Raw genomic sequence first — 25,512 nt, 5'->3', positions numbered from 1 at the left:
GGGGAAGGCAAAACTGCCACAACATGCCTTCCTCCACTCCTTTTTCACTGGAGGCAACCTTAACCCTAGGCTGATTTCACTGCCTAGGGTTAGGGTTCCAACTAGGGTTAGGGTTAGGGTTCCAGCTAGGGTTAGGGTTTTTAAAACCACAAAGCCCAGAGCTCCAGGCACACTACAGCTGCAAAAGGCATCCCAAGGGGAAGGCAAAACTGCCACAACATGCCTTCCTCCACTCCTTTTTCACTGGAGGCAACCTTAACCCTAGGCTGATTTCACTGCCTAGGGTTAGGGTTCTAGCTAGGGTTAGGGTTCCAGCTAGGGTTAGGGTTTTTAAAACCACAAAGCCCAGAGCTCCAGGCACACTGCAGCTGCAAAAGGTATCCCAAGGGGAATGGAAAATAGCAAAAACCTCAATTCCAACGTTGCAGTTTCCTTGGATGCAACCACAGCCCCTGGATGATTTCACTGCCTAGGGTTAGGGTTCCAGCTGGGGTTAGGGTTCCACCTAGGGTTAGGGTTTTTAAAACCACAAAGCCCAGAGCTCCAGGCACACTGCAGCTGCAAAAGGCATCCCAAGGGGAAGGCAAAACTGCCACAACATGCCTTCCTCCACTCCTTTTTCACTGGAGGCAACCTTAACCCTAGGCTGATTTCACTGCCTAGGGTTAGGGTTCCAGCTAGGGTTAGGGTTCCACCTAGGGTTAGGGTTTTTAAAACCACAAAGCCCAGAGCTCCAGGCACACTGCAGCTGCAAAAGGCATCCCAAGGGGAAGGCAAAACTGCCACAACATGCCTTCCACACTCCTTTTTCACTGGAGGCAACCTTAACCCTAGGCTGATTTCACTGCCTAGGGTTAGGGTTCCAGCTAGGGTTAGGGTTCCAGCTAGGGTTAGGGTTTTTAAAACCACAAAGCCCAGAGCTCCAGGCACACTGCAGCTGCAAAAGGAATCCCAAGGGGAATGGAAAATAGCAAAAACCTCAATTCCAACGTTGCAGTTTCCTTGGATGCAACCACAGCCCCTGGGTGCTTTCACTGCCTAGGGTTAGGGTTCCAGCTAGGGTTAGGGTTCCACCTAGGGTAAGGCTTTTTAAAACCACAAAGCCCAGAGCTCCAGGCACACTGCAGCTGCAAAAGGCATCCCAAGGGGAAGGCAAAACTGCCACAACGAGCCTTCCACACTCCTTTTTCACTGGAGGCAACCTTAACCCTAGGCTGAATTCACTGCCTAGGGTTAGGATTCCAGCTAGGGTTAGGGTTAGGGTTCCACCTAGGGTTAGGGTTTTTAAAACCACAAAGCCCAGAGCTCCAGGCACACTGCAACTGCAAAAGGCATCCCAAGGGGAAGGCAAAACTGCCACAACATGCCTTCCTCCTCTCCTTTTTCACTGGAGGCAACCTTAATGCTAGGCTGATTTCACTGCCTAGGGTTAGGGTTCCAGCTAGGGTTAGGGTTCCAGCTAGGGTTAGGGTTCTTAAAACCACAAAGCCCAGAGCTCCAGGCACACTGCAGCTGCAAAAGGCATCCCAAGGGGAAGGCAAAACTGCCACAACATGCCTTCCTCTACTCCTTTTTCACTGGAGGCAACCTTAATCCTAGGCTGATTTCACTGCCTAGGGTTAGGGTTCCAGCTAGGGTTAGGGTTAGGGTTCCACCTAGGGTTAGGGTTTTTAAAACCACAAAGCCCAGAGCTCCAGGCACACTGCAGCTGCAAAAGGCATCCCAAGGGGAAGGCAAAACTGCCACAACATGCCTTCCTCCACTCCTTTTTCACTGGAGGCAACCTTAACCCTAGGCTGATTTCACTGCCTAGGGTTAGGGTTCCAGCTGGGGTTAGGGTTCCACCTAGGGTTAAGGTTTTTAAAACCACAAAGCCCAGAGCTCCAGGCACACTGCAGCTGCAAAAGGCATCCCAAGGGGAAGGCAAAACTGCTACAACATGCCTTCCTCCACTCCTTTTTCACTGGAGGCAACCTTAACCCTAGGCTGATTTCACTGCCTAGGGTTAGGGTTCCAGCTAGGGTTAGGGTTCCACCTAGGGTTAGGGTTTTTAAAACCACAAAGCCCAGAGCTCCAGGCACACTGCAGCTGCAAAAGGTATCCCAAGGGGAATGGAAAATAGCAAAAACCTCAATTCCAACCTTGCAGTTTCCTTGGATGCAACCACAGCCCATGGATGCTTTCACTGCCTAGGGTTAGGGTTCCAGCTAGGGTTAGGGTTAGGGTTCCAGCTAGGGTTAGGCTTTTTAAAACCACAAAGCCCAGAGCTCCAGGCACACTACAGCTGCAAAAGGCATCCCAACGGAAAGGCAAAACTGCCACAACATGCCTTCCTCCACTCCTTTTTCACTGGAGGCAACCTTAACCCTAGGCTGATTTCACTGCCTAGGGTTAGGGTTCCAGCTAGGGTTAGGGTTAGGGTTCCACCTAGGGTTAGGGTTTTTAAAACCACAATGCCCAGAGCTCCAGGCACACTGCAGCTGCAAAAGGTATCCCAAGGGGAATGGAAAATAGCAAAAACCTCAATTCCAACCTTGCAGTTTCCTTGGATGCAACCACAGCCCCTGGATGATTTCACTGCCTAGGGTTAGGGTTCCAGCTAGGGTTAGGGTTCCACCTAGGGTTAGGGTTTTTAAAACCACAAAGCCCAGAGCTCCAGGCACACTGCAGCTGCAAAAGGCATCCCAAGGGGAAGGCAAAACTGCCACAACATGCCTTCCTCCACTCCTTTTTCACTGGAGGCAACCTTAACCCTAGGCTGATTTCACTGCCTAGGGTTAGGGTTCTAGCTAGGGTTAGGGTTCCAGCTAGGGTTAGGGTTTTTAAAACCACAAAGCCCAGAGCTCCAGGCACACTGCAGCTGCAAAAGGTATCCCAAGGGGAATGGAAAATAGCAAAAACCTCAATTCCAACGTTGCAGTTTCCTTGGATGCAACCACAGCCCCTGGATGATTTCACTGCCTAGGGTTAGGGTTCCAGCTAGGGTTAGGGTTAGGGTTCCACCTAGGGTTAGGGTTTTTAAAACCACAAAGCCCAGAGCTCCAGGCACACTGCAACTGCAAAAGGCATCCCAAGGGGAAGGCAAAACTGCCACAACATGCCTTCCTCCTCTCCTTTTTCACTGGAGGCAACCTTAACCCTAGGCTGATTTCACTGCCTAGGGTTAGGGTTCCAGCTAGGGTTAGGGTTCCAGCTAGGGTTAGGGTTTTTAAAACCACAAAGCCCAGAGCTCCAGGCACACTGCAGCTGCAAAAGGCATCCCAAGGGGAAGGCAAAACTGCCACAACATGCCTTCCTCCACTCCTTTTTCACTGGAGGCAACCTTAACCCTAGGCTGATTTCACTGCCTAGGGTTAGGGTTCCAGCTAGGGTTAGGGTTCCACCTAGGGTTAGGGTTTTTAAAACCACAAAGCCCAGAGCTCCAGGCACACTGCAGCTGCAAAAGGCATCCCAAGGGGAAGGCAAAACTGCCACAACATGCCTTCCACACTCCTTTTTCACTGGAGGCAACCTTAACCCTAGGCTGATTTCACTGCCTAGGGTTAGGGTTCCAGCTAGGGTTAGGGTTCCACCTAGGGTTAGGGTTTTTAAAACCACAAAGCCCAGAGCTCCAGGCACACTGCAGCTGCAAAAGGCATCCCAAGGGGAAGGCAAAACTGCCACAACATGCCTTCCTCCACTCCTTTTTCACTGGAGGCAACCTTAACCCTAGGCTGATTTCACTGCCTAGGGTTAGGGTTCTAGCTAGGGTTAGGGTTCCACCTAGGGTTAGGGTTTTTAAAACCACAAAGCCCAGAGCTCCAGGCACACTGCAGCTGCAAAAGGCATCCCAAGGGGAAGGCAAAACTGCCACATCATGCCTTCCACACTCCTTTTTCACTGGAGGCAACCTTAACCCTAGGCTGATTTCACTGCCTAGGGTTAGGGTTCCAGCTAGGGTTAGGGTTAGGGTTCCACCTAGGGTTAGGGTTTTTAAAACCACAAAGCCCAGAGCTCCAGGCACACTGCAGCTGCAAAAGGTATCCCATGGGGAATGGAAAATAGCAAAAACCTCAATTCCAACCTTGCAGTTTCCTTGGATGCAACCACAGCCCCTGGATGATTTCACTGCCTAGGGTTAGGGTTCCAGCTAGGGTTAGGGTTAGGGTTCCAGCTAGGGTTAGGGTTTTTAAAACCACAAAGCCCAGAGCTCCAGGCACACTGCAGCTGCAAAAGGCATCCCAAGGGGAAGGCAAAACTGCCACAACGAGCCTTCCACACTCCTTTTTCACTGGAGGCAACCTTAACCCTAGGCTGATTTCACTGCCTAGGGTTAGGGTTCCAGCTAGGGTTAGGGTTCCACCTAGGGTTAGGGTTTTTAAAACCACAAAGCCCAGAGCTCCAGGCACACTGCAGCTGCAAAAGGCATCCCAAGGGGAAGGCAAAACTGCCACAACGAGCCTTCCTCCTCTCCTTTTTCACTGGAGGCAACCTTAACCCTAGGCTGATTTCACTGCCTAGGGTTAGGGTTCCAGCTAGGGTTAGGGTTAGGGTTCCACCTAGGGTTAGGGTTTTTAAAACCACAAAGCCCAGAGCTCCAGGCACACTGCAGCTGCAAAAGGCATCCCAAGGGGAAGGCAAAACTGCCACAACGAGCCTTCCTCCTCTCCTTTTTCACTGGAGGCAACCTTAACCCTAGGCTGATTTCACTGCCTAGGGTTAGGGTTCTAGCTAGGGTTAGGGTTCCAGCTAGGGTTAGGGTTTTTAAAACCACAAAGCCCAGAGCTCCAGGCACACTGCAGCTGCAAAAGGCATCCCAAGGGGAAGGCAAAACTGCTACAACATGCCTTCCTCCACTCCTTTTTCACTGGAGGCAACCTTAACCCTAGGCTGATTTCACTGCCTAGGGTTAGGGTTCCAGCTAGGGTTAGGGTTAGGGTTCCACCTAGGGTTAGGGTTTTTAAAACCACAATGCCCAGAGCTCCAGGCACACTGCAGCTGCAAAATGTATCCCAAGGGGAATGGAAAATAGCAAAACCTCAATTCCAACCTTGCAGTTTCCTTGGATGCAACCACAGCCCCTGGATGATTTCACTGCCTAGGGTTAGGGTTCCAGCTAGGGTTAGAGTTAGGGTTCCACCTAGGGTTAGGGTTTTTAAAACCACAATGCCCAGAGCTCCAGGCACACTGCAGCTGCAAAAGGTATCCCAAGGGGAATGGAAAATAGCAAAAACCTCAATTCCAACCTTGCAGTTTCCTTGGATGCAACCACAGCCCCTGGATGATTTCACTGCCTAGGGTTAGGGTTCCAGCTAGGGTTAGGGTTCCACCTAGGGTTAGGGTTTTTAAAACCACAAAGCCCAGAGCTCCAGGCACACTGCAGCTGCAAAAGGCATCCCAAGGGGAAGGCAAAACTGCCACAACATGCCTTCCTCCACTCCTTTTTCACTGGAGGCAACCTTAACCCTAGGCTGATTTCACTGCCTAGGGTTAGGGTTCCAGCTAGGGTTAGGGTTCCAGCTGGGGTTAGGGTTCTTAAAACCACAAAGCCCAGAGCTCCAGGCACACTGCAGCTGCAAAAGGCATCCCAAGGGGAAGGCAAAACTGCCACAACATGCCTTCCACACTCCTTTTTCACTGGAGGCAACCTTAACCCTAGGCTGATTTCACTGCCTAGGGTTAGGGTTCCAGCTAGGGTTAGAGTTAGGGTTCCACCTAGGGTTAGGGTTTTTAAAACCACAAAGCCCAGAGCTCCAGGCACACTGCAGCTGCAAAAGGCATCCCAAGGGGAATGGAAAATAGCAAAAACCTCAATTCCAACCTTGCAGTTTCCTTGGATGCAACCATAGCCCCTGGATGCTTTCACTGCCTAGGGTTAGGGTTCCAGCTAGGGTTAGGGTTAGGGTTCCACCTAGGGTTAGGGTTTTTAAAACCACAAAGCCCAGAGCTCCAGGCACACTGCAGCTGCAAAAGGCATCCCAAGGGGAAGGCAAAACTGCCACAACATGCCTTCCTCCACTCCTTTTTCACTGGAGGCAACCTTAACCCTAGGCTGATTTCACTGCCTAGGGTTAGGGTTCCACCTAGGGTTAGGGTTCCACCTAGGGTTAGGGTTTTTAAAACCACAAAGCCCAGAGCTCCAGGCACACTGCAGCTGCAAAAGGTATCCCATGGGGAATGGAAAATAGCAAAAACCTCAATTCCAACCTTGCAGTTTCCTTGGATGCAACCACAGCCCCTGGATGATTTCACTGCCTAGGGTTAGGGTTCCAGCTAGGGTTAGGGTTAGGGTTCCAGCTAGGGTTAGGGTTTTTAAAACCACAAAGCCCAGAGCTCCAGGCACACTGCAGCTGCAAAAGGCATCCCAAGGGGAAGGCAAAACTGCCACAACGAGCCTTCCACACTCCTTTTTCACTGGAGGCAACCTTAACCCTAGGCTGATTTCACTGCCTAGGGTTAGGGTTCCAGCTAGGGTTAGGGTTCCACCTAGGGTTAGGGTTTTTAAAACCACAAAGCCCAGAGCTCCAGGCACACTGCAGCTGCAAAAGGCATCCCAAGGGGAAGGCAAAACTGCCACAACATGCCTTCCTCCACTCCTTTTTCACTGGAGGCAACCTTAACCCTAGGCTGATTTCACTGCCTAGGGTTAGGGTTCCAGCTAGGGTTAGGGTTAGGGTTCCAGCTAGGGTTAGGGTTTTTAAAACCACAAAGCCCAGAGCTCCAGGCACACTGCAGCTGCAAAAGGCATCCCAAGGGGAAGGCAAAACTGCCACAACATGCCTTCCTCCTCTCCTTTTTCACTGGAGGCAACCTTAACCCTAGGCTGATTTCACTGCCTAGGGTTAGGGTTCCACCTAGGGTTAGGGTTCCAGCTAGGGTTAGGGTTTTTAAAACCACAAAGCCCAGAGCTCCAGGCACACTGCAGCTGCAAAAGGAATCCCAAGGGGAATGGAAAATAGCAAAAACCTCAATTCCAACCTTGCAGTTTCCTTGGATGCAACCACAGCCCCTGGATGATTTCACTGCCTAGGGTTAGGGTTCCAGCTAGGGTTAGGGTTCCACCTAGGGTTAGGGTTTTTAAAACCACAAAGCCCAGAGCTCCAGGCACGCTGCAGCTGCAAAAGGTATCCCAAGGGGAATGGAAAATAGCAAGAACCTCAATTCCAACCTTGCAGTTTCCTTGGATGCAACCACAGCCCATGGATGCTTTCACTGCCTAGGGTTAGGGTTCCAGCTAGGGTTAGGGTTAGGGTTCCAGCTAGGGTTAGGGATTTTAAAACCAGAAAGCCCAGAGCTCCAGGCACACTGCAGCTGCAAAAGGCATCCCAAGGGGAAGGCAAAACTGCCACAACATGCCTTCCTCCACTCCTTTTTCACTGGAGGCAACCTTAACCCTAGGCTGATTTCACTGCCTAGGGTTAGGGTTCCACCTAGGGTTAGGGTTTTTAAAACCACAAAGCCCAGAGCTCCAGGCACACTGCAGCTGCAAAAGGCATCCCAAGGGGAAGGCAAAACTGCCACAACATGCCTTCCACACTCCTTTTTCACTGGAGGCAACCTTAACCCTAGGCTGATTTCACTGCCTAGGGTTAGGGTTCCAGCTAGGGTTAGGGTTAGGGTTCCAGCTAGGGTTAGGGTTCTTAAAACCACAAAGCCCAGAGCTCCAGGCACACTGCAGCTGCAAAAGGCATCCCAAGGGGAAGGCAAAACTGCCACAACATGCCTTCCTCCACTCCTTTTTCACTGGAGGCAACCTTAACCCTAGGCTGATTTCACTGCCTAGGGTTAGGGTTCCAGCTAGGGTTAGGGTTAGGGTTCCACCTAGGGTTAGGGTTTTTAAAACCACAAAGCCCAGAGCTCCAGGCACACTGCAGCTGCAAAAGGTATCCCAAGGGGAATGGAAAATAGCAAAAACCTCAATTCCAACGTTGCAGTTTCCTTGGATGCAACCACAGCCCCTGGATGATTTCACTGCCTAGGGTTAGGGTTCCAGCTAGGGTTAGGGTTCCACCTAGGGTTAGGGTTTTTAAAACCACAAAGCCCAGAGCTCCAGGCACACTGCAGCTGCAAAAGGCATCCCAAGGGGAAGGCAAAACTGCCACAACATGCCTTCCTCCACTCCTTTTTCACTGGAGGCAACCTTAACCCTAGGCTGATTTCACTGCCTAGGGTTAGGGTTCCACCTAGGGTTAGGGTTTTTAAAACCACAAAGCCCAGAGCTCCAGGCACACTGCAGCTGCAAAAGGCATCCCAAGGGGAAGGCAAAACTGCCACAACATGCCTTCCACACTCCTTTTTCACTGGAGGCAACCTTAACCCTAGGCTGATTTCACTGCCTAGGGTTAGGGTTCTAGCTAGGGTTAGGGTTCCAGCTAGGGTAAGGGTTTTTAAAACCACAAAGCCCAGAGCTCCAGGCACACTGCAGCTGCAAAAGGCATCCCAAGGGGAAGGCAAAACTGCTACAACATGCCTTCCTCCACTCCTTTTTCACTGGAGGCAACCTTAACCCTAGGCTGATTTCACTGCCTAGGGTTAGGGTTCCAGCTAGGGTTAGGGTTAGGGTTCCACCTAGGGTTAGGGTTTTTAAAACCACAATGCCCAGAGCTCCAGGCACACTGCAGCTGCAAAATGTATCCCAAGGGGAATGGAAAATAGCAAAACCTCAATTCCAACCTTGCAGTTTCCTTGGATGCAACCACAGCCCCTGGATGATTTCACTGCCTAGGGTTAGGGTTCCAGCTAGGGTTAGGGTTTTTAAAACCACAAAGCCCAGAGCTCCAGGCACACTGCAGCTGCAAAAGGCATCCCAAGGGGAAGGCAAAACTGCCACAACGAGCCTTCCACACTCCTTTTTCACTGGAGGCAACCTTAACCCTAGGCTGATTTCACTGCCTAGGGTTAGGGTTCTAGCTAGGGTTAGGGTTCCACCTAGGGTTAGGCTTTTTAAAACCACAAAGCCCAGAGCTCCAGGCACACTGCAGCTGCAAAAGGCATCCAAGGGGAAGGCAAAACTGCCACAACATGCCTTCCACACTCCTTTTTCACTGGAGGCAACCTTAACCCTAGGCTGATTTCACTGCCTAGGATTAGGGTTCCAGCTAGGGTTAGCGTTCCACCTAGGGTTAGGGTTTTTAAAACCACAAAGCCCAGAGCTCCAGGCACACTGCAGCTGCAAAAGGCATCCCAAGGGGAAGGCAAAACTGCCACAACATGCCTTCCTCCACTCCTTTTTCACTGGAGGCAACCTTAACCCTAGGCTGATTTCACTGCCTAGGGTTAGGGTTCCAACTAGGGTTAGGGTTAGGGTTCCAGCTAGGGTTAGGGTTTTTAAAACCACAAAGCCCAGAGCTCCAGGCACACTACAGCTGCAAAAGGCATCCCAAGGGGAAGGCAAAACTGCCACAACATGCCTTCCTCCACTCCTTTTTCACTGGAGGCAACCTTAACCCTAGGCTGATTTCACTGCCTAGGGTTAGGGTTCTAGCTAGGGTTAGGGTTCCAGCTAGGGTTAGGGTTTTTAAAACCACAAAGCCCAGAGCTCCAGGCACACTGCAGCTGCAAAAGGTATCCCAAGGGGAATGGAAAATAGCAAAAACCTCAATTCCAACGTTGCAGTTTCCTTGGATGCAACCACAGCCCCTGGATGATTTCACTGCCTAGGGTTAGGGTTCCAGCTGGGGTTAGGGTTCCACCTAGGGTTAGGGTTTTTAAAACCACAAAGCCCAGAGCTCCAGGCACACTGCAGCTGCAAAAGGCATCCCAAGGGGAAGGCAAAACTGCCACAACATGCCTTCCTCCACTCCTTTTTCACTGGAGGCAACCTTAACCCTAGGCTGATTTCACTGCCTAGGGTTAGGGTTCCAGCTAGGGTTAGGGTTCCACCTAGGGTTAGGGTTTTTAAAACCACAAAGCCCAGAGCTCCAGGCACACTGCAGCTGCAAAAGGCATCCCAAGGGGAAGGCAAAACTGCCACAACATGCCTTCCACACTCCTTTTTCACTGGAGGCAACCTTAACCCTAGGCTGATTTCACTGCCTAGGGTTAGGGTTCCAGCTAGGGTTAGGGTTCCAGCTAGGGTTAGGGTTTTTAAAACCACAAAGCCCAGAGCTCCAGGCACACTGCAGCTGCAAAAGGAATCCCAAGGGGAATGGAAAATAGCAAAAACCTCAATTCCAACGTTGCAGTTTCCTTGGATGCAACCACAGCCCCTGGGTGCTTTCACTGCCTAGGGTTAGGGTTCCAGCTAGGGTTAGGGTTCCACCTAGGGTAAGGCTTTTTAAAACCACAAAGCCCAGAGCTCCAGGCACACTGCAGCTGCAAAAGGCATCCCAAGGGGAAGGCAAAACTGCCACAACGAGCCTTCCACACTCCTTTTTCACTGGAGGCAACCTTAACCCTAGGCTGAATTCACTGCCTAGGGTTAGGATTCCAGCTAGGGTTAGGGTTAGGGTTCCACCTAGGGTTAGGGTTTTTAAAACCACAAAGCCCAGAGCTCCAGGCACACTGCAACTGCAAAAGGCATCCCAAGGGGAAGGCAAAACTGCCACAACATGCCTTCCTCCTCTCCTTTTTCACTGGAGGCAACCTTAATGCTAGGCTGATTTCACTGCCTAGGGTTAGGGTTCCAGCTAGGGTTAGGGTTCCAGCTAGGGTTAGGGTTCTTAAAACCACAAAGCCCAGAGCTCCAGGCACACTGCAGCTGCAAAAGGCATCCCAAGGGGAAGGCAAAACTGCCACAACATGCCTTCCTCTACTCCTTTTTCACTGGAGGCAACCTTAATCCTAGGCTGATTTCACTGCCTAGGGTTAGGGTTCCAGCTAGGGTTAGGGTTAGGGTTCCACCTAGGGTTAGGGTTTTTAAAACCACAAAGCCCAGAGCTCCAGGCACACTGCAGCTGCAAAAGGCATCCCAAGGGGAAGGCAAAACTGCCACAACATGCCTTCCTCCACTCCTTTTTCACTGGAGGCAACCTTAACCCTAGGCTGATTTCACTGCCTAGGGTTAGGGTTCCAGCTGGGGTTAGGGTTCCACCTAGGGTTAAGGTTTTTAAAACCACAAAGCCCAGAGCTCCAGGCACACTGCAGCTGCAAAAGGCATCCCAAGGGGAAGGCAAAACTGCTACAACATGCCTTCCTCCACTCCTTTTTCACTGGAGGCAACCTTAACCCTAGGCTGATTTCACTGCCTAGGGTTAGGGTTCCAGCTAGGGTTAGGGTTCCACCTAGGGTTAGGGTTTTTAAAACCACAAAGCCCAGAGCTCCAGGCACACTGCAGCTGCAAAAGGTATCCCAAGGGGAATGGAAAATAGCAAAAACCTCAATTCCAACCTTGCAGTTTCCTTGGATGCAACCACAGCCCATGGATGCTTTCACTGCCTAGGGTTAGGGTTCCAGCTAGGGTTAGGGTTAGGGTTCCAGCTAGGGTTAGGCTTTTTAAAACCACAAAGCCCAGAGCTCCAGGCACACTACAGCTGCAAAAGGCATCCCAACGGAAAGGCAAAACTGCCACAACATGCCTTCCTCCACTCCTTTTTCACTGGAGGCAACCTTAACCCTAGGCTGATTTCACTGCCTAGGGTTAGGGTTCCAGCTAGGGTTAGGGTTAGGGTTCCACCTAGGGTTAGGGTTTTTAAAACCACAATGCCCAGAGCTCCAGGCACACTGCAGCTGCAAAAGGTATCCCAAGGGGAATGGAAAATAGCAAAAACCTCAATTCCAACGTTGCAGTTTCCTTGGATGCAACCACAGCCCCTGGATGATTTCACTGCCTAGGGTTAGGGTTCCAGCTAGGGTTAGGGTTAGGGTTCCACCTAGGGTTAGGGTTTTTAAAACCACAAAGCCCAGAGCTCCAGGCACACTGCAACTGCAAAAGGCATCCCAAGGGGAAGGCAAAACTGCCACAACATGCCTTCCTCCTCTCCTTTTTCACTGGAGGCAACCTTAACCCTAGGCTGATTTCACTGCCTAGGGTTAGGGTTCCAGCTAGGGTTAGGGTTCCAGCTAGGGTTAGGGTTTTTAAAACCACAAAGCCCAGAGCTCCAGGCACACTGCAGCTGCAAAAGGCATCCCAAGGGGAAGGCAAAACTGCCACAACATGCCTTCCTCCACTCCTTTTTCACTGGAGGCAACCTTAACCCTAGGCTGATTTCACTGCCTAGGGTTAGGGTTCCAGCTAGGGTTAGGGTTCCACCTAGGGTTAGGGTTTTTAAAACCACAAAGCCCAGAGCTCCAGGCACACTGCAGCTGCAAAAGGCATCCCAAGGGGAAGGCAAAACTGCCACAACATGCCTTCCACACTCCTTTTTCACTGGAGGCAACCTTAACCCTAGGCTGATTTCACTGCCTAGGGTTAGGGTTCCAGCTAGGGTTAGGGTTCCACCTAGGGTTAGGGTTTTTAAAACCACAAAGCCCAGAGCTCCAGGCACACTGCAGCTGCAAAAGGCATCCCAAGGGGAAGGCAAAACTGCCACAACATGCCTTCCTCCACTCCTTTTTCACTGGAGGCAACCTTAACCCTAGGCTGATTTCACTGCCTAGGGTTAGGGTTCTAGCTAGGGTTAGGGTTCCACCTAGGGTTAGGGTTTTTAAAACCACAAAGCCCAGAGCTCCAGGCACACTGCAGCTGCAAAAGGCATCCCAAGGGGAAGGCAAAACTGCCACAACGAGCCTTCCTCCTCTCCTTTTTCACTGGAGGCAACCTTAACCCTAGGCTGATTTCACTGCCTAGGGTTAGGGTTCCGGGTAGGGTTAGGGTTAGGGTTCCACCTAGGGTTAGGGTTTTTAAAACCACAAAGCCCAGAGCTCCAGGCACACTGCAGCTGCAAAAGGTATCCCAAGGGGAATGGAAAATAGCAAAAACCTCAATTCCAACCTTGCAGTTTCCTTGGATGCAACCACAGCCCATGGATGCTTTCACTGCCTAGGGTTAGGGTTCCAGCTAGGGTTAGGGTTAGGGTTCCAGCTAGGGTTAGGCTTTTTAAAACCACAAAGCCCAGAGCTCCAGGCACACTGCAGCTGCAAAAGGTATCCCAAGGGGAATGGAAAATAGCAAAAACCTCAATTCCAACGTTGCAGTTTCCTTGGATGCAACCACAGCCCCTGGATGATTTCACTGCCTAGGGTTAGGGTTCCAGCTAGGGTTAGGGTTCCACCTAGGGTTAGGGTTTTTAAAACCACAAAGCCCAGAGCTCCAGGCACACTGCAGCTGCAAAAGGCATCCCAAGGGGAAGGCAAAACTGCCACAACATGCCTTCCTCCACTCCTTTTTCACTGGAGGCAACCTTAACCCTAGGCTGATTTCACTGCCTAGGGTTAGGGTTCCAGCTAGGGTTAGGGTTAGGGTTCCACCTAGGGTTAGGGTTTTTAAAACCACAAAGCCCAGAGCTCCAGGCACACTGCAGCTGCAAAAGGCATCCCAAGGGGAAGGCAAAACTGCCACAACATGCCTTCCACACTCCTTTTTCACTGGAGGCAACCTTAACCCTAGGCTGATTTCACTGCCTAGGGTTAGGGTTCCAGCTAGGGTTAGAGTTAGGGTTCCACCTAGGGTTAGGGTTTTTAAAACCACAAAGCCCAGAGCTCCAGGCACACTGCAGCTGCAAAAGGCATCCCAAGGGGAAGGCAAAACTGCCACAACATGCCTTCCTCCACTCCTTTTTCACTGGAGGCAACCTTAACCCTAGGCTGATTTCACTGCCTAGGGTTAGGGTTCCACCTAGGGTTAGGGTTCCACCTAGGGTTAGGGTTTTTAAAACCACAAAGCCCAGAGCTCCAGGCACACTGCAGCTGCAAAAGGAATCCCAAGGGGAATGGAAAATAGCAAAAACCTCAATTCCAACCTGGCAGTTTCCTTGGATGCAACCACAGCCCCTGGATGATTTCACTGCCTAGGGTTAGGGTTCCAGCTAGGGTTAGGGTTAGGGTTCCAGCTAGGGTTAGGGTTTTTAAAACCACAAAGCCCAGAGCTCCAGGCACACTGCAGCTGCAAAAGGCATCCCAAGGGGAAGGCAAAACTGCCACATCATGCCTTCCACACTCCTTTTTCACTGGAGGCAACCTTAACCCTAGGCTGATTTCACTGCCTAGGGTTAGGGTTCCAGCTAGGGTTAGGGTTAGGGTTCCACCTAGGGTTAGGGTTTTTAAAACCACAAAGCCCAGAGCTCCAGGCACACTGCAGCTGCAAAAGGTATCCCATGGGGAATGGAAAATAGCAAAAACCTCAATTCCAACCTTGCAGTTTCCTTGGATGCAACCACAGCCCCTGGATGATTTCACTGCCTAGGGTTAGGGTTCCAGCTAGGGTTAGGGTTAGGGTTCCAGCTAGGGTTAGGGTTTTTAAAACCACAAAGCCCAGAGCTCCAGGCACACTGCAGCTGCAAAAGGCATCCCAAGGGGAAGGCAAAACTGCCACAACGAGCCTTCCACACTCCTTTTTCACTGGAGGCAACCTTAACCCTAGGCTGATTTCACTGCCTAGGGTTAGGGTTCCAGCTAGGGTTAGGGTTCCACCTAGGGTTAGGGTTTTTAAAACCACAAAGCCCAGAGCTCCAGGCACACTGCAGCTGCAAAAGGCATCCCAAGGGGAAGGCAAAACTGCCACAACGAGCCTTCCTCCTCTCCTTTTTCACTGGAGGCAACCTTAACCCTAGGCTGATTTCACTGCCTAGGGTTAGGGTTCCAGCTAGGGTTAGGGTTAGGGTTCCACCTAGGGTTAGGGTTTTTAAAACCACAAAGCCCAGAGCTCCAGGCACACTGCAGCTGCAAAAGGCATCCCAAGGGGAAGGCAAAACTGCCACAACGAGCCTTCCTCCTCTCCTTTTTCACTGGAGGCAACCTTAACCCTAGGCTGATTTCACTGCCTAGGGTTAGGGTTCTAGCTAGGGTTAGGGTTCCAGCTAGGGTTAGGGTTTTTAAAACCACAAAGCCCAGAGCTCCAGGCACACTGCAGCTGCAAAAGGCATCCCAAGGGGAAGGCAAAACTGCTACAACATGCCTTCCTCCACTCCTTTTTCACTGGAGGCAACCTTAACCCTAGGCTGATTTCACTGCCTAGGGTTAGGGTTCCAGCTAGGGTTAGGGTTAGGGTTCCACCTAGGGTTAGGGTTTTTAAAACCACAATGCCCAGAGCTCCAGGCACACTGCAGCTGCAAAATGTATCCCAAGGGGAATGGAAAATAGCAAAACCTCAATTCCAACCTTGCAGTTTCCTTGGATGCAACCACAGCCCCTGGATGATTTCACTGCCTAGGGTTAGGGTTCCAGCTAGGGTTAGAGTTAGGGTTCCACCTAGGGTTAGGGTTTTTAAAACCACAATGCCCAGAGCTCCAGGCACACTGCAGCTGCAAAAGGTATCCCAAGGGGAATGGAAAATAGCAAAAACCTCAATTCCAACCTTGCAGTTTCCTTGGATGCAACCACAGCCCCTGGATGATTTCACTGCCTAGGGTTAGGGTTCCAGCTAGGGTTAGGGTTCCACCTAGGGTTAGGGTTTTTAAAACCACAAAGCCCAGAGCTCCAGGCACACTGCAGCTGCAAAAGGCATCCCAAGGGGAAGGCAAAACTGCCACAACATGCCTTCCTCCACTCCTTTTTCACTGGAGGCAACCTTAACCCTAGGCTGATTTCACTGCCTAGGGTTAGGGTTCCAGCTAGGGTTAGAGTTAGGGTTCCACCTAGGGTTAGGGTTTTTAAAACCACAAAGCCCAGAGCTCCAGGCACACTGCAGCTGCAAAAGGCATCCCAAGGGGAATGGAAAATAGCAAAAACCTCAATTCCAACCTTGCAGTTTCCTTGGATGCAACCATAGCCCCTGGATGCTTTCACTGCCTAGGGTTAGGGTTCCAGCTAGGGTTAGGGTTAGGGTTCCACCTAGGGTTAGGGTTTTTAAAACCACAAAGCCCAGAGCTCCAGGCACACTGCAGCTGCAAAAGGCATCCCAAGGGGAAGGCAAAACTGCCACAACATGCCTTCCTCCACTCCTTTTTCACTGGAGGCAACCTTAACCCTAGGCTGATTTCACTGCCTAGGGTTAGGGTTCCAGCTAGGGTTAGGGTTAGGGTTCCAGCTAGGGTTAGGGTTTTTAAAACCACAAAGCCCAGAGCTCCAGGCACACTGCAGCTGCAAAAGGCATCCCAAGGGGAAGGCAAAACTGCCACAACATGCCTTCCTCCTCTCCTTTTTCACTGGAGGCAACCTTAACCCTAGGCTGATTTCACTGCCTAGGGTAAGGGTTCCAGCTAGGGTTAGGGTTCCACCTAGGGTTAGGGTTTTTAAAACCACAAAGCCCAGAGCTCCAGGCACGCTGCAGCTGCAAAAGGTATCCCAAGGGGAATGGAAAATAGCAAAAACCTCAATTCCAACCTTGCAGTTTCCTTGGATGCAACCACAGCCCATGGATGCTTTCACTGCCTAGGGTTAGGGTTCCAGCTAGGGTTAGGGTTAGGGTTCCAGCTAGGGTTAGGGATTTTAAAACCAGAAAGCCCAGAGCTCCAGGCACACTGCAGCTGCAAAAGGCATCCCAAGGGGAAGGCAAAACTGCCACAACGAGCCTTCCTCCTCTCCTTTTTTACTGGAGGCAACCTTAACCCTAGGCTGAATTCACTGCCTAGGGTTAGGGTTCCAGCTAGGGTTAGGGTTCCACCTAGGGTTAGGGTTTTTAAAACCACAAAGCCCAGAGCTCCAGGCACACTGCAGCTGCAAAAGGCATCCCAAGGGGAAGGCAAAACTGCCACAACATGCCTTCCTCCACTCCTTTTTCACTGGAGGCAACCTTAACCCTAGGCTGATTTCACTGCCTAGGGTTAGGGTTCCAGCTAGGGTTAGGGTTCCACCTAGGGTTAGGGTTTTTAAAACCACAAAGCCCAGAGCTCCAGGCACAATGCAGCTGTAAAAGGCATCCCAAGGGGAAGGCAAAACTGCCACAATATGACTTACGCCACTACTTTTTCCTTGGAACCAGTCATACCTGTCCTTAGTTAGGTGTAGGGTTCCAGCTAGGGTTAGGGTTCCACCTAGGGTTAGGGTTTTTAAAACCACAAAGCCCAGAGCTCCAGGCACACTGCAGCTGCAAAAGGTATCCCAAGTGGAATGGAAAATTACAAAAACCTCAATTCCAACCTTGCAGTTTCCTTGGATGCAGCCATAGCCCTTGGGTGCTTTCACTTCCTAGGGTTAGGTTTCCAGCTAGGGTTAGGGTTAGGGTTCCACCTAGGGTTAGGGGTTTTAAAACCACAAAGCCCAGAGCTCCAGGCACACTCTAGTTGCAAAAGGCATCCTAACAATGAATGTTAAACTGCTATAACATGCCTTCATCCACTGCTTTTTTTTGGAGCCAACCTTTGCAATGTGGGGGTCCTTTGCTTTATTGTAATGTTCTCATGGTCACCATGGAAAAAACTCGAAGAATGTTTATAGCAGAGGCAAAGAGGAGAATGTTAGTGCTGAATTTATTTTGCATCAATTCAGGGGCATTGATCTCTGGTCTGCTTAAAGGGAATATTTTAAGTTTTTCTAAGTGCCTTTATACTTTGTCATTTACTGCAGGTGAGGCAAATAACATTTTGCAAATGTCAGAAGAAAATGTCTAAAGCAGAGTTATATTTTATCCTTTCTTGTTTAATTATTTCCTTTTCCTGTGAGCCTTTTTGAGTCCCAAATTTAGCCCAGGTTTGTCAGTTTATAAAAAAATGAGCAATCCATTCTTATCTCAAATTCATTCAATGAATACTTTGTTTTAATGGCTGCATTAGTTTCTATTTTTGTTTTAATTTCAAAGATAAGATTGTGTTGCTTTGATAGAGAATGCAGTGTTGATTTTTTCTTTTCTTTGCTCTTTCTTTTTTTCATAGGTCATGGGAATAGAATTTACAGTTATGTTTAGATCACTCATTCACTTACTTCTGTTTTTGCATTTTAAATTTTTTATGGTTTCCTATTCACTGTTGTCTTTGGCAAAGATTTTTTTACTGAAAAATCTAAAAGAAAAAGTTCCACAGTAGCAAGTTGCCATATAAAACAGGATACCACACCTATAACATAAACAGCCAAAATTATAAATATCTACAATTAGTAAGCTTATTTTTAAAGAAATTGGGAAAAGAAGTATTTTATTACAATTTAAAATCTTATGGAATATGTGCAAAGATGGGATTTTACTTACAGGAAAAACAGCAATGGGACAGATTTAATATTTATAATATTATTTGAGTCTGGCAGGTTTATACTGGTTGAAAGTGTTTCACTTGCTTTTCCAGTATATTTTAAGACAGGCTGTAATTGTGGAGAGTAAATTTAGTTCTAGCATTTGACATTTAATTTATCATTTGGTTTCAGACATTCTTTTTTGTCCTGAGAATGTAGCTACTACTTATATTAAATTAAGGAATGAAAAATTGTTCTTAAATAACTAAGGTGTTAACAGAGGTTTTTTGTGAGGTTATCAGACCAACTTGCTTTACATTGAAGCAAATACAAAAATTTTTGTTTTATCACTTATTTTCTCATAAGAAAAGAGTTATGTCTGGTTATAGAACACCTTTTGTACCATATATCTACTTCCTTATAGATACATATTGGGCTTGAAGAGGAATACATATTTTTTTCTGGTATTTTTTATCCATTCATCTTCTCAGAAGGAAGCTGATGACAGGAAGATTCTAGGCTACATGCAGTATTTTTAGTTAATAATGTGGTATAATTTAATACCATGTATTTAGAATTGTGGTACTGCATAGCTATCAGGAAGGCATCTGCTGAAAGTGAGGGGTAATGAAAGCTCTGTAGTTCATATATCTTTTTACATGATACTTCTCAAAATACTTTTCACCAGTGTGGAAAGAAACAGAAATCCAACTTAACAGTATTTGCTTCAGAGATTTGCTTTTATGAGAACTCATTTAAAAAGCATTTGATGCACATTATTCTTTTTTTAAAACTCAGAATCTTTAAGACATTAAATAAGAGAGATATGTTTTATTTTGTATTGTTTTCAGGTGTGCACAGCATTGAAAAATATTTGTTTTCAACCCACTTATTTTAAGAAAATGTGCTTCTCTAAAGAATCTGCCTTTTATTAAGTCTTTCATTCATCTTCATCAGTACGGGGGGTATATTTAATCTTGAGTGTATGACTAAAAATGTAAGAGTATCTTAAAAAGGCAGATTTTCTTTTGTGAGGGGACACTAAGGAAAGCAAGTACTCTGCTCTTTTCTATAATAAAAAAGTATTTTCTTCAAAAAAAATAAACTTCTGAATGTATTAAAACATTGCACTATGTGGACAGCTGGATTTTGCTGTCTCTTTATGAACAGACGTGTTTAGTCTTGAAATGTTCTGATTAGAGTGTTGAGTAATTCAAGTTCAGCTATGCTTTACAATGTGAGGTTGCATTTATCAGTGCTGAAGTTTTCAAGATTTCAATGTTTCTCAGTTACTCTGTAAATTCCACCTATTAAGTACAGTGAAGCAAAGCTAAAGTTGCTGTAACACTTCTTGAACAGCATGATGATAAGCCTGTCAATTTATGGTGCAAATTATATTATTACAGATACACATAAAGGAACACTGTCACATTCTTAGCCCCAGTTCTATTTTCACATAGATCTAAAAAAATTGCTACACAAATAGTCAAAAGCTAAGAAATTAAAAAGGAGTATTTGTACAAAATCAGTTTAACCCCCTTGTTAGACTTTTTGTATGAATTGTAAAAGTAATGAAGGCAAAACCACAGTCTAAGCCAATTTCTATTTAGCTATATAAAATCAGAAAATAACTGCTGATCAATACAAATATATTTTTTTTAGATGGCAGATCACAAAGAAGTAATGAGGGGCATTGAGCGGCATCCTGGAGTCCAGTATCCTGTTCTCACACCTAATCTTCAAGGTTTTCATTCTGCTGTAAGTGCTCTCAAAGGTGTGGTCCACGTTTACCTCTTTTATGTTTCAGACACTTTCAGTTCAGTACCAGAATCTAGCTATTTAATGTCAGAAATAAGCTATAGTTTTTTTCACTGAAAACTCCCAATTTCCTTTATGAAAAATGAGGAATTCTCAGAGTGATGTTAAGCTCATATTTTAGTGGAGTCATTGACCAGGAACTTTGTAAGTTCCTTTAAATGATGCTTTATGTAAGGGGCAAGACAGTTCTTTCTCTTTGACTTGTTGGCCCTAGAAAAGTTTCTGAAAAACTTCAGTGGAAAACGCTGAAGAAGGATGAGGAACGATTCATTTAAATGAAAAACTTCATAGCAATTCTGTATTTCATTTTGGTTGGGTTTGAAACTTTAAATTATTTAAGTTCTTCCAAAATATTCAAAATTATAGACTTGATGTGTGTAAAAGAGCGAAAACGGAGTGATTCAGTCTTAAAATATACACATTTTTAGTCAAATCTTTACACTTTTGTTTTTTGAAAATTTTTTGTGTTTCTGCTTTTGTCTTGATGTAGGAAAGCATACTGCTTGGTGGACATTTATGGTCTAGTTTATCATTCAGTACCTATACTGAAATATCTGTTAAAACACAATTCTGTGCATAATTGACTTAACTATCAACAGATTATAGTACTGTAACTTTGTCTCAATGGTAGCTTGTATGAGTTTAATTAATGATGTTTTATCTCTATGCTGTATTTAGTGATATAATGAAGGGAAAACAATGAAAAAATACTTGTAGATGATTCCTGCATTCCTCCTTGCTCATGTTTTTTTCCCTGTTTGAAAGAATATTTGTCCCTGTATGGGTTGCTAAATTTTAGACATTATCCTGCAGAGGCAGATGGTAAAGGCAGAAGCTCCATACTTCATTGAACAAGAATATTATTCTGACTAAAGAGTGAGAGTTAGTTAACTATTCTATCTATAAAGCTAAAATTTTTTCTTCTTCTATCAGTTGGCTTTCAGCCTTCTAGTTTGCCTCATGTTAGTTGATTTACTGAGGTACTGAATGCAAGCTCAGGCTAGTTGCCCCGTCAGTGAAGTCACCACATTTACACATTTTCTAGACTGGTGTTTGCTAAGGCTTCTCTCAGCAGACTCTCATGTACACATTTTCCATATTATCCTTATCGACTGTGACACCAAGACCAATGGAGCCCTTGATCCTAGAGCTGGCTCTAACAAAGAAATCCCTGTTGGTTATTGTTGCTGCTCTAGGCATATGCACACAGAGAGCTTTCCCAAGCATGAGAGTGACTTCCTGGTATTCAGGAGGAACAAAAAGTCTTGACAGTTGTTGTATGATTTTTTTCCTTTTCTGAAAAGATATAAACAAGTATTAGAATGGTTTTTTGTATAGCTGGCTCAGTGAATTCCTACATCTTATTCCCTTTATCATTCATCACTTTAAAAACATGTTTAACTAGTTGCTAAGAAGAGGCAGAAAATATGCCATAGTGAATGATCTCAAAATTTGGTTCAATCTGTCTGTATGCTACAGCTTAAAAAAATTGGAATTAAAATTAGATTTTAGATATGGATGATATACTTAGTGTACTTTAAAATTTTAGAATGTTGTACAGAATTAAATGCTCAATCTAATACTTTAATTATGATTCTGTTTTCTTGAAATGTGTTTTTTAGATTGCAGCAGGAGCTACAGAAGTCTCGGTATTTGGCGCAGCATCTGAATCTTTTAGCAAAATGAATATTAATTGTTCAATTGAAGAAAGCATAGAAAGATTTGAAGAAGTCACTAAATCTGCAAGGAATATGAATATTCCAGTGCGTGGGTAAATATACAGATTCTAAAGTAATACAGAGATTCTGGAGTCATTGTTACAGGGGTTATTTGGTACCAGTAAAAAAGTTTATTACCAAATTTTTGCATTGTGGATGAATTGTAATAATAATCTTTACTGTGATTTTTATTTTTAGGATTGAATCTATTTAGTTATTTTTGCCTTTTTAACTACTGATGGTAATTCTTTTGCTATGGAAATGGAAAAAAGAAAAGAGTATTTATGAGATTTTATTATAAAAATTAGTTTTTACTGCCACAGATGACAGAACAAAATTTCTTGCAACACTAGCACCTTAAAAAAATGCCCCACAAATTTTTATTTTATTGTAGAATTCATAATCTATTACTACATACATTGCAGCATTAAGGTATAAAATTGAGAAAACAAATTTACTCCTAAGAAAAAACTTATTCTGTATATAAGTTATCCTTAATACCCAGACATTGAAATTTTTGAGTCTCCAGTGCATAAAACTCTAGAATTACCCAGCATTTATTTTTTTAATTTAAAATTATCCTGAATGGTATTCAGTCTTGAACAGTATAGATTTTCATTTCCATTTTCTTTTGCATCACAGGTAAGAACTACTTACCTAAGATTATTTGTGAAGGTCCTTGTGGATGCAGAAGGGCTCTCATAGATTCAAGGAGAAATCTCAGCAGTGAGATTCCTTGAGGATTGCTAGTAGTGTAAACTACATCATGCTCAGAAAATACCTAGAATTGAAAATAGGTAGAGGTAGATACCTCAGAGGCTAAGTACCTGAAAACCAGTCTGGGAATAAATACTGGTTTCTCTCTTTGCTCCAGAAATAGTGATGAGATAATGCTACTGCGCATGTTTTTTCACAACAGTGTGTGGTTGTTTGGGTATTTGCCTGGAGAAAGGGAAATCTGACTTCTAGTTAGAACTGTGCCCCAGAGGATCACAGAACAGCAGTATGGTTTAGGTTGAGAGAGAACTCTGGAGATGATTTTGTCCAGCCCGAGGATTTGTGGGTGTTGGTTGGCAAAAAACTCAACCTGAGCCAGCAGTGTGTGCTCACAGCCCTGAAAGCCAGTTGGGTCCTGGCTGCATTAAAAGCAGCATGGCCAGCAGGGCAAGGAAGGGGATTCTGCCCCTCTACTCTGCTCTGATGACATGCCACCTAGAGTGCTGCATAGAGCTGTGGTTCCCCAGCATATGAAGGACATGGAACTGTTGGAGCATGTCACTAACAAGTTCAGGCTGAGAAAGTTGACTCTGTTCACCCTGGAGAAGAGAAGGTTTTGTGGAGACCTCATAGCAATCTCCCAGTATCTGAAGGGGGCTGCAGGGAAGCCAGAGAGTAACTCTTCATCAGGAACTGTAATGACAGGACAAGTAGGAAAAGCTTCAGGATGAAAGAGTAGGTTTCAGTTAGATATTAGGAAGACATTCTTTACTGTGAGTATCTTGAGGCACTGGCACAGGTTGCCCAGGAAATGGATGCTGCATCCCTGGAGGTGTTGTTCAAGGCCTGGTTGGATGGACTTCTGAGCAACCTGATCTATTGGAAGGAGGTGTCCCTGCCCATTTCAGAGGTGTTGGGACTAGGTGATCTTAAAGGTCCCTTTCAACCCAAACCATATTGTGTTTCTATGATTTTCACACACACACTCACACATGGGCTAACCAAGGATAGCTCATAAATGCTCGGATTCCTTTTCCTTAGCCTGTGTATATTTCAGGGGAAAAATCACCAAATAGAGAAGTAGGGATGTTCACTGTATTAAGAAATAGTAACTTGTACCAGAGTTGAAATACTTTTTCCAATTGCTAATCTGCCAGTAGAGTCATGATTTGCTTCCCTGAGCCACTTCCCGTATAAGAGGTCTGTTATTTAAAAGCTATCTGCCACCACTGTTCATCACTTTTTTTCTAAAATTAAATTCTGAGCTGAGAACATAACTAGCAATTTGAGTTCTCCAGGAGGATTAAGCTGCTTGAATTTTAGGTCCCAGACAAGTGTGGTTAAGGGAATTCAGACAAAACAGCAAGTGTATAGCAACAAATCTTGTCCACTTGTGAACATTTTTACACTAAACTTCTGTTTTCTGGTTTTTTCTGATGTCTAGGCATGTCAGGAAATGTTTTCTGTTTTATATTCCTCAGTTTAACTAATAAAATTCAGCTAAATGGTGCAACACAGGCAACCGACCATCTCAAAACCTATGTTTTGTAGAAGTTTTTGGGTTATTATGGAAGATGTCAAAGAAGGGACTTTGCAACTTATCCATAATGATGAAGCCCCTGTGGTGTACTGGGACAGATTGATTTTCTGCTTAAAATATTTACTTGTCTTCTATGCACTAGTTTTCATATGTTTGAAAAAGTGGCAGCGTGGTGCTTCTTCCCCCCCCTCCCCCGATTATGTCTCTTGCATTTGTAACATACCAGAAGCAATTATTATGGTGCCAATACCTTGATGTGATGGAAGTTACTGTTCACATGACAGGATTCTACAACATTCCCAAACATTTGTTATCTACTATCTGACAAACCATGTGGCTTTTATTTTTCTTCACACAGAAAAAGAAAAAAATAAAAGGAAAAAAAAAAAAGAGAGAGAAAGAAGTAGGAGGCAGAAAATGGTAAAACAGAAGAACAGCACTGCAAAAAAAAAAGTAATAATTTAAAGAATGATAACAAGGCAAAGAGATAAAAGGGAGGAATACCAAGAACCAGGTGGTGAAGCAAACAGAACAGTACAGAGGTGAAGAAAAAGGATATAATTGACCTCAGGGAAAATACAATCAGATTATATTTTGAAAGTGCTTACTTTATGTAGCCAGTAGAGATATCTCTAATTTCAGTGCAATATGCAAACATACGATAAACTTCATACAGTACATGCAGGAAAATTTCATTGAGTCTGTCATGCCAGGTGCAGTATGTTACAGAACACTTAAACAGAAAAATGCTTAATATCAGATATGCTACAAAGTGAGCAGATTCAAAGTTGTGAATGAAAATCATGTAAGTGCACTCCAGCTTTCTTCCTTAGGCTTACAGCAAAAGTGAATAATTCAGAATTAAATAGCCATTAACAGAATAATTCAATTTGTGGTGATGCCTTTTCCTGGTCTTAGGAAATTGAGAGCCAGACACAGTTAAGGGATAAGAGGTTTTACCTTGGTATTTTAATAAGGATCCTTCCTTATTAGTGCACCACTTCACCCAGGTGGAATGTGCCACAATGCACACACACACATGATCAATCAGTGTACAGTTGTATAGACTTTACAAATTAGCATATCTAACAAGGATGCCCCAATGGGAGGCCTGGATGAATGGTGGGCTATTCCCCCATCCATGAAATTCCCCCCTGGATGGGCCACATCTTTAGTTTACAGGATGTGTTCTAGAGAGATACTAGGTTTGGGATCTTGGTTTCCCAAGATAGTGTGGGGTTTTCCAGCCTCCTACTATGAGGACTTTAGAATGTTTGGTGTCCTGGCCTAACAAAATACTAGGGCTATGCTGTTATTAGACTTAAGGAATTGCAAGTATGCATGCTAAAAATACTGAGGATATATTAAAGTTGTATGAAAGGTACATAAAAGAAAAGGCAAAAAATCATTTGGCATCAGTGGGACTGTAATGATGTAAAGGATCCCAATAGGGGAGATATAAACATTGAAGAGAAGCTACATTTAAGAGAATGTTGTGTGTATCTTCATCACATTATATTCGTTTGGGATTAATTTTTCCAGTAAAAAATTGAAGTTGAGGCATAAGAGAGAAGATGGTGGACTAATGTTACACTTTGACAA

At 45.9% G+C, this 25,512-nt stretch overlaps 1 protein-coding gene across 1 annotated transcript in view; it reads left to right on the top strand.

Moving 5' to 3' along the window:
• HMGCLL1 (3-hydroxy-3-methylglutaryl-CoA lyase like 1) overlaps window positions 1-25,512 on the top strand; it is a gene marked incomplete at both ends in the record, with an annotated part of 174,807 nt that overhangs the window by 108,612 nt on the left and 40,683 nt on the right. The window contains 2 exons of the mRNA XM_084202550.1: window positions 19,780-19,875; window positions 21,558-21,706. Of these exons, the coding sequence (XP_084058676.1) occupies window positions 19,780-19,875; window positions 21,558-21,706 (245 nt within the window). The remainder of the gene's footprint in view (window positions 1-19,779; window positions 19,876-21,557; window positions 21,707-25,512) is intronic.

The sequence above is a fragment of the Fringilla coelebs genome, assembly GCF_963513975.1.
Source record: "Fringilla coelebs genome assembly, chromosome: 3".
Taxonomy (NCBI): Eukaryota; Metazoa; Chordata; class Aves; order Passeriformes; family Fringillidae; genus Fringilla; species Fringilla coelebs.
The sequence above is the reverse complement of the archived record's forward strand: the minus strand, read 5'-3'. Positions and strand labels throughout refer to the sequence as shown.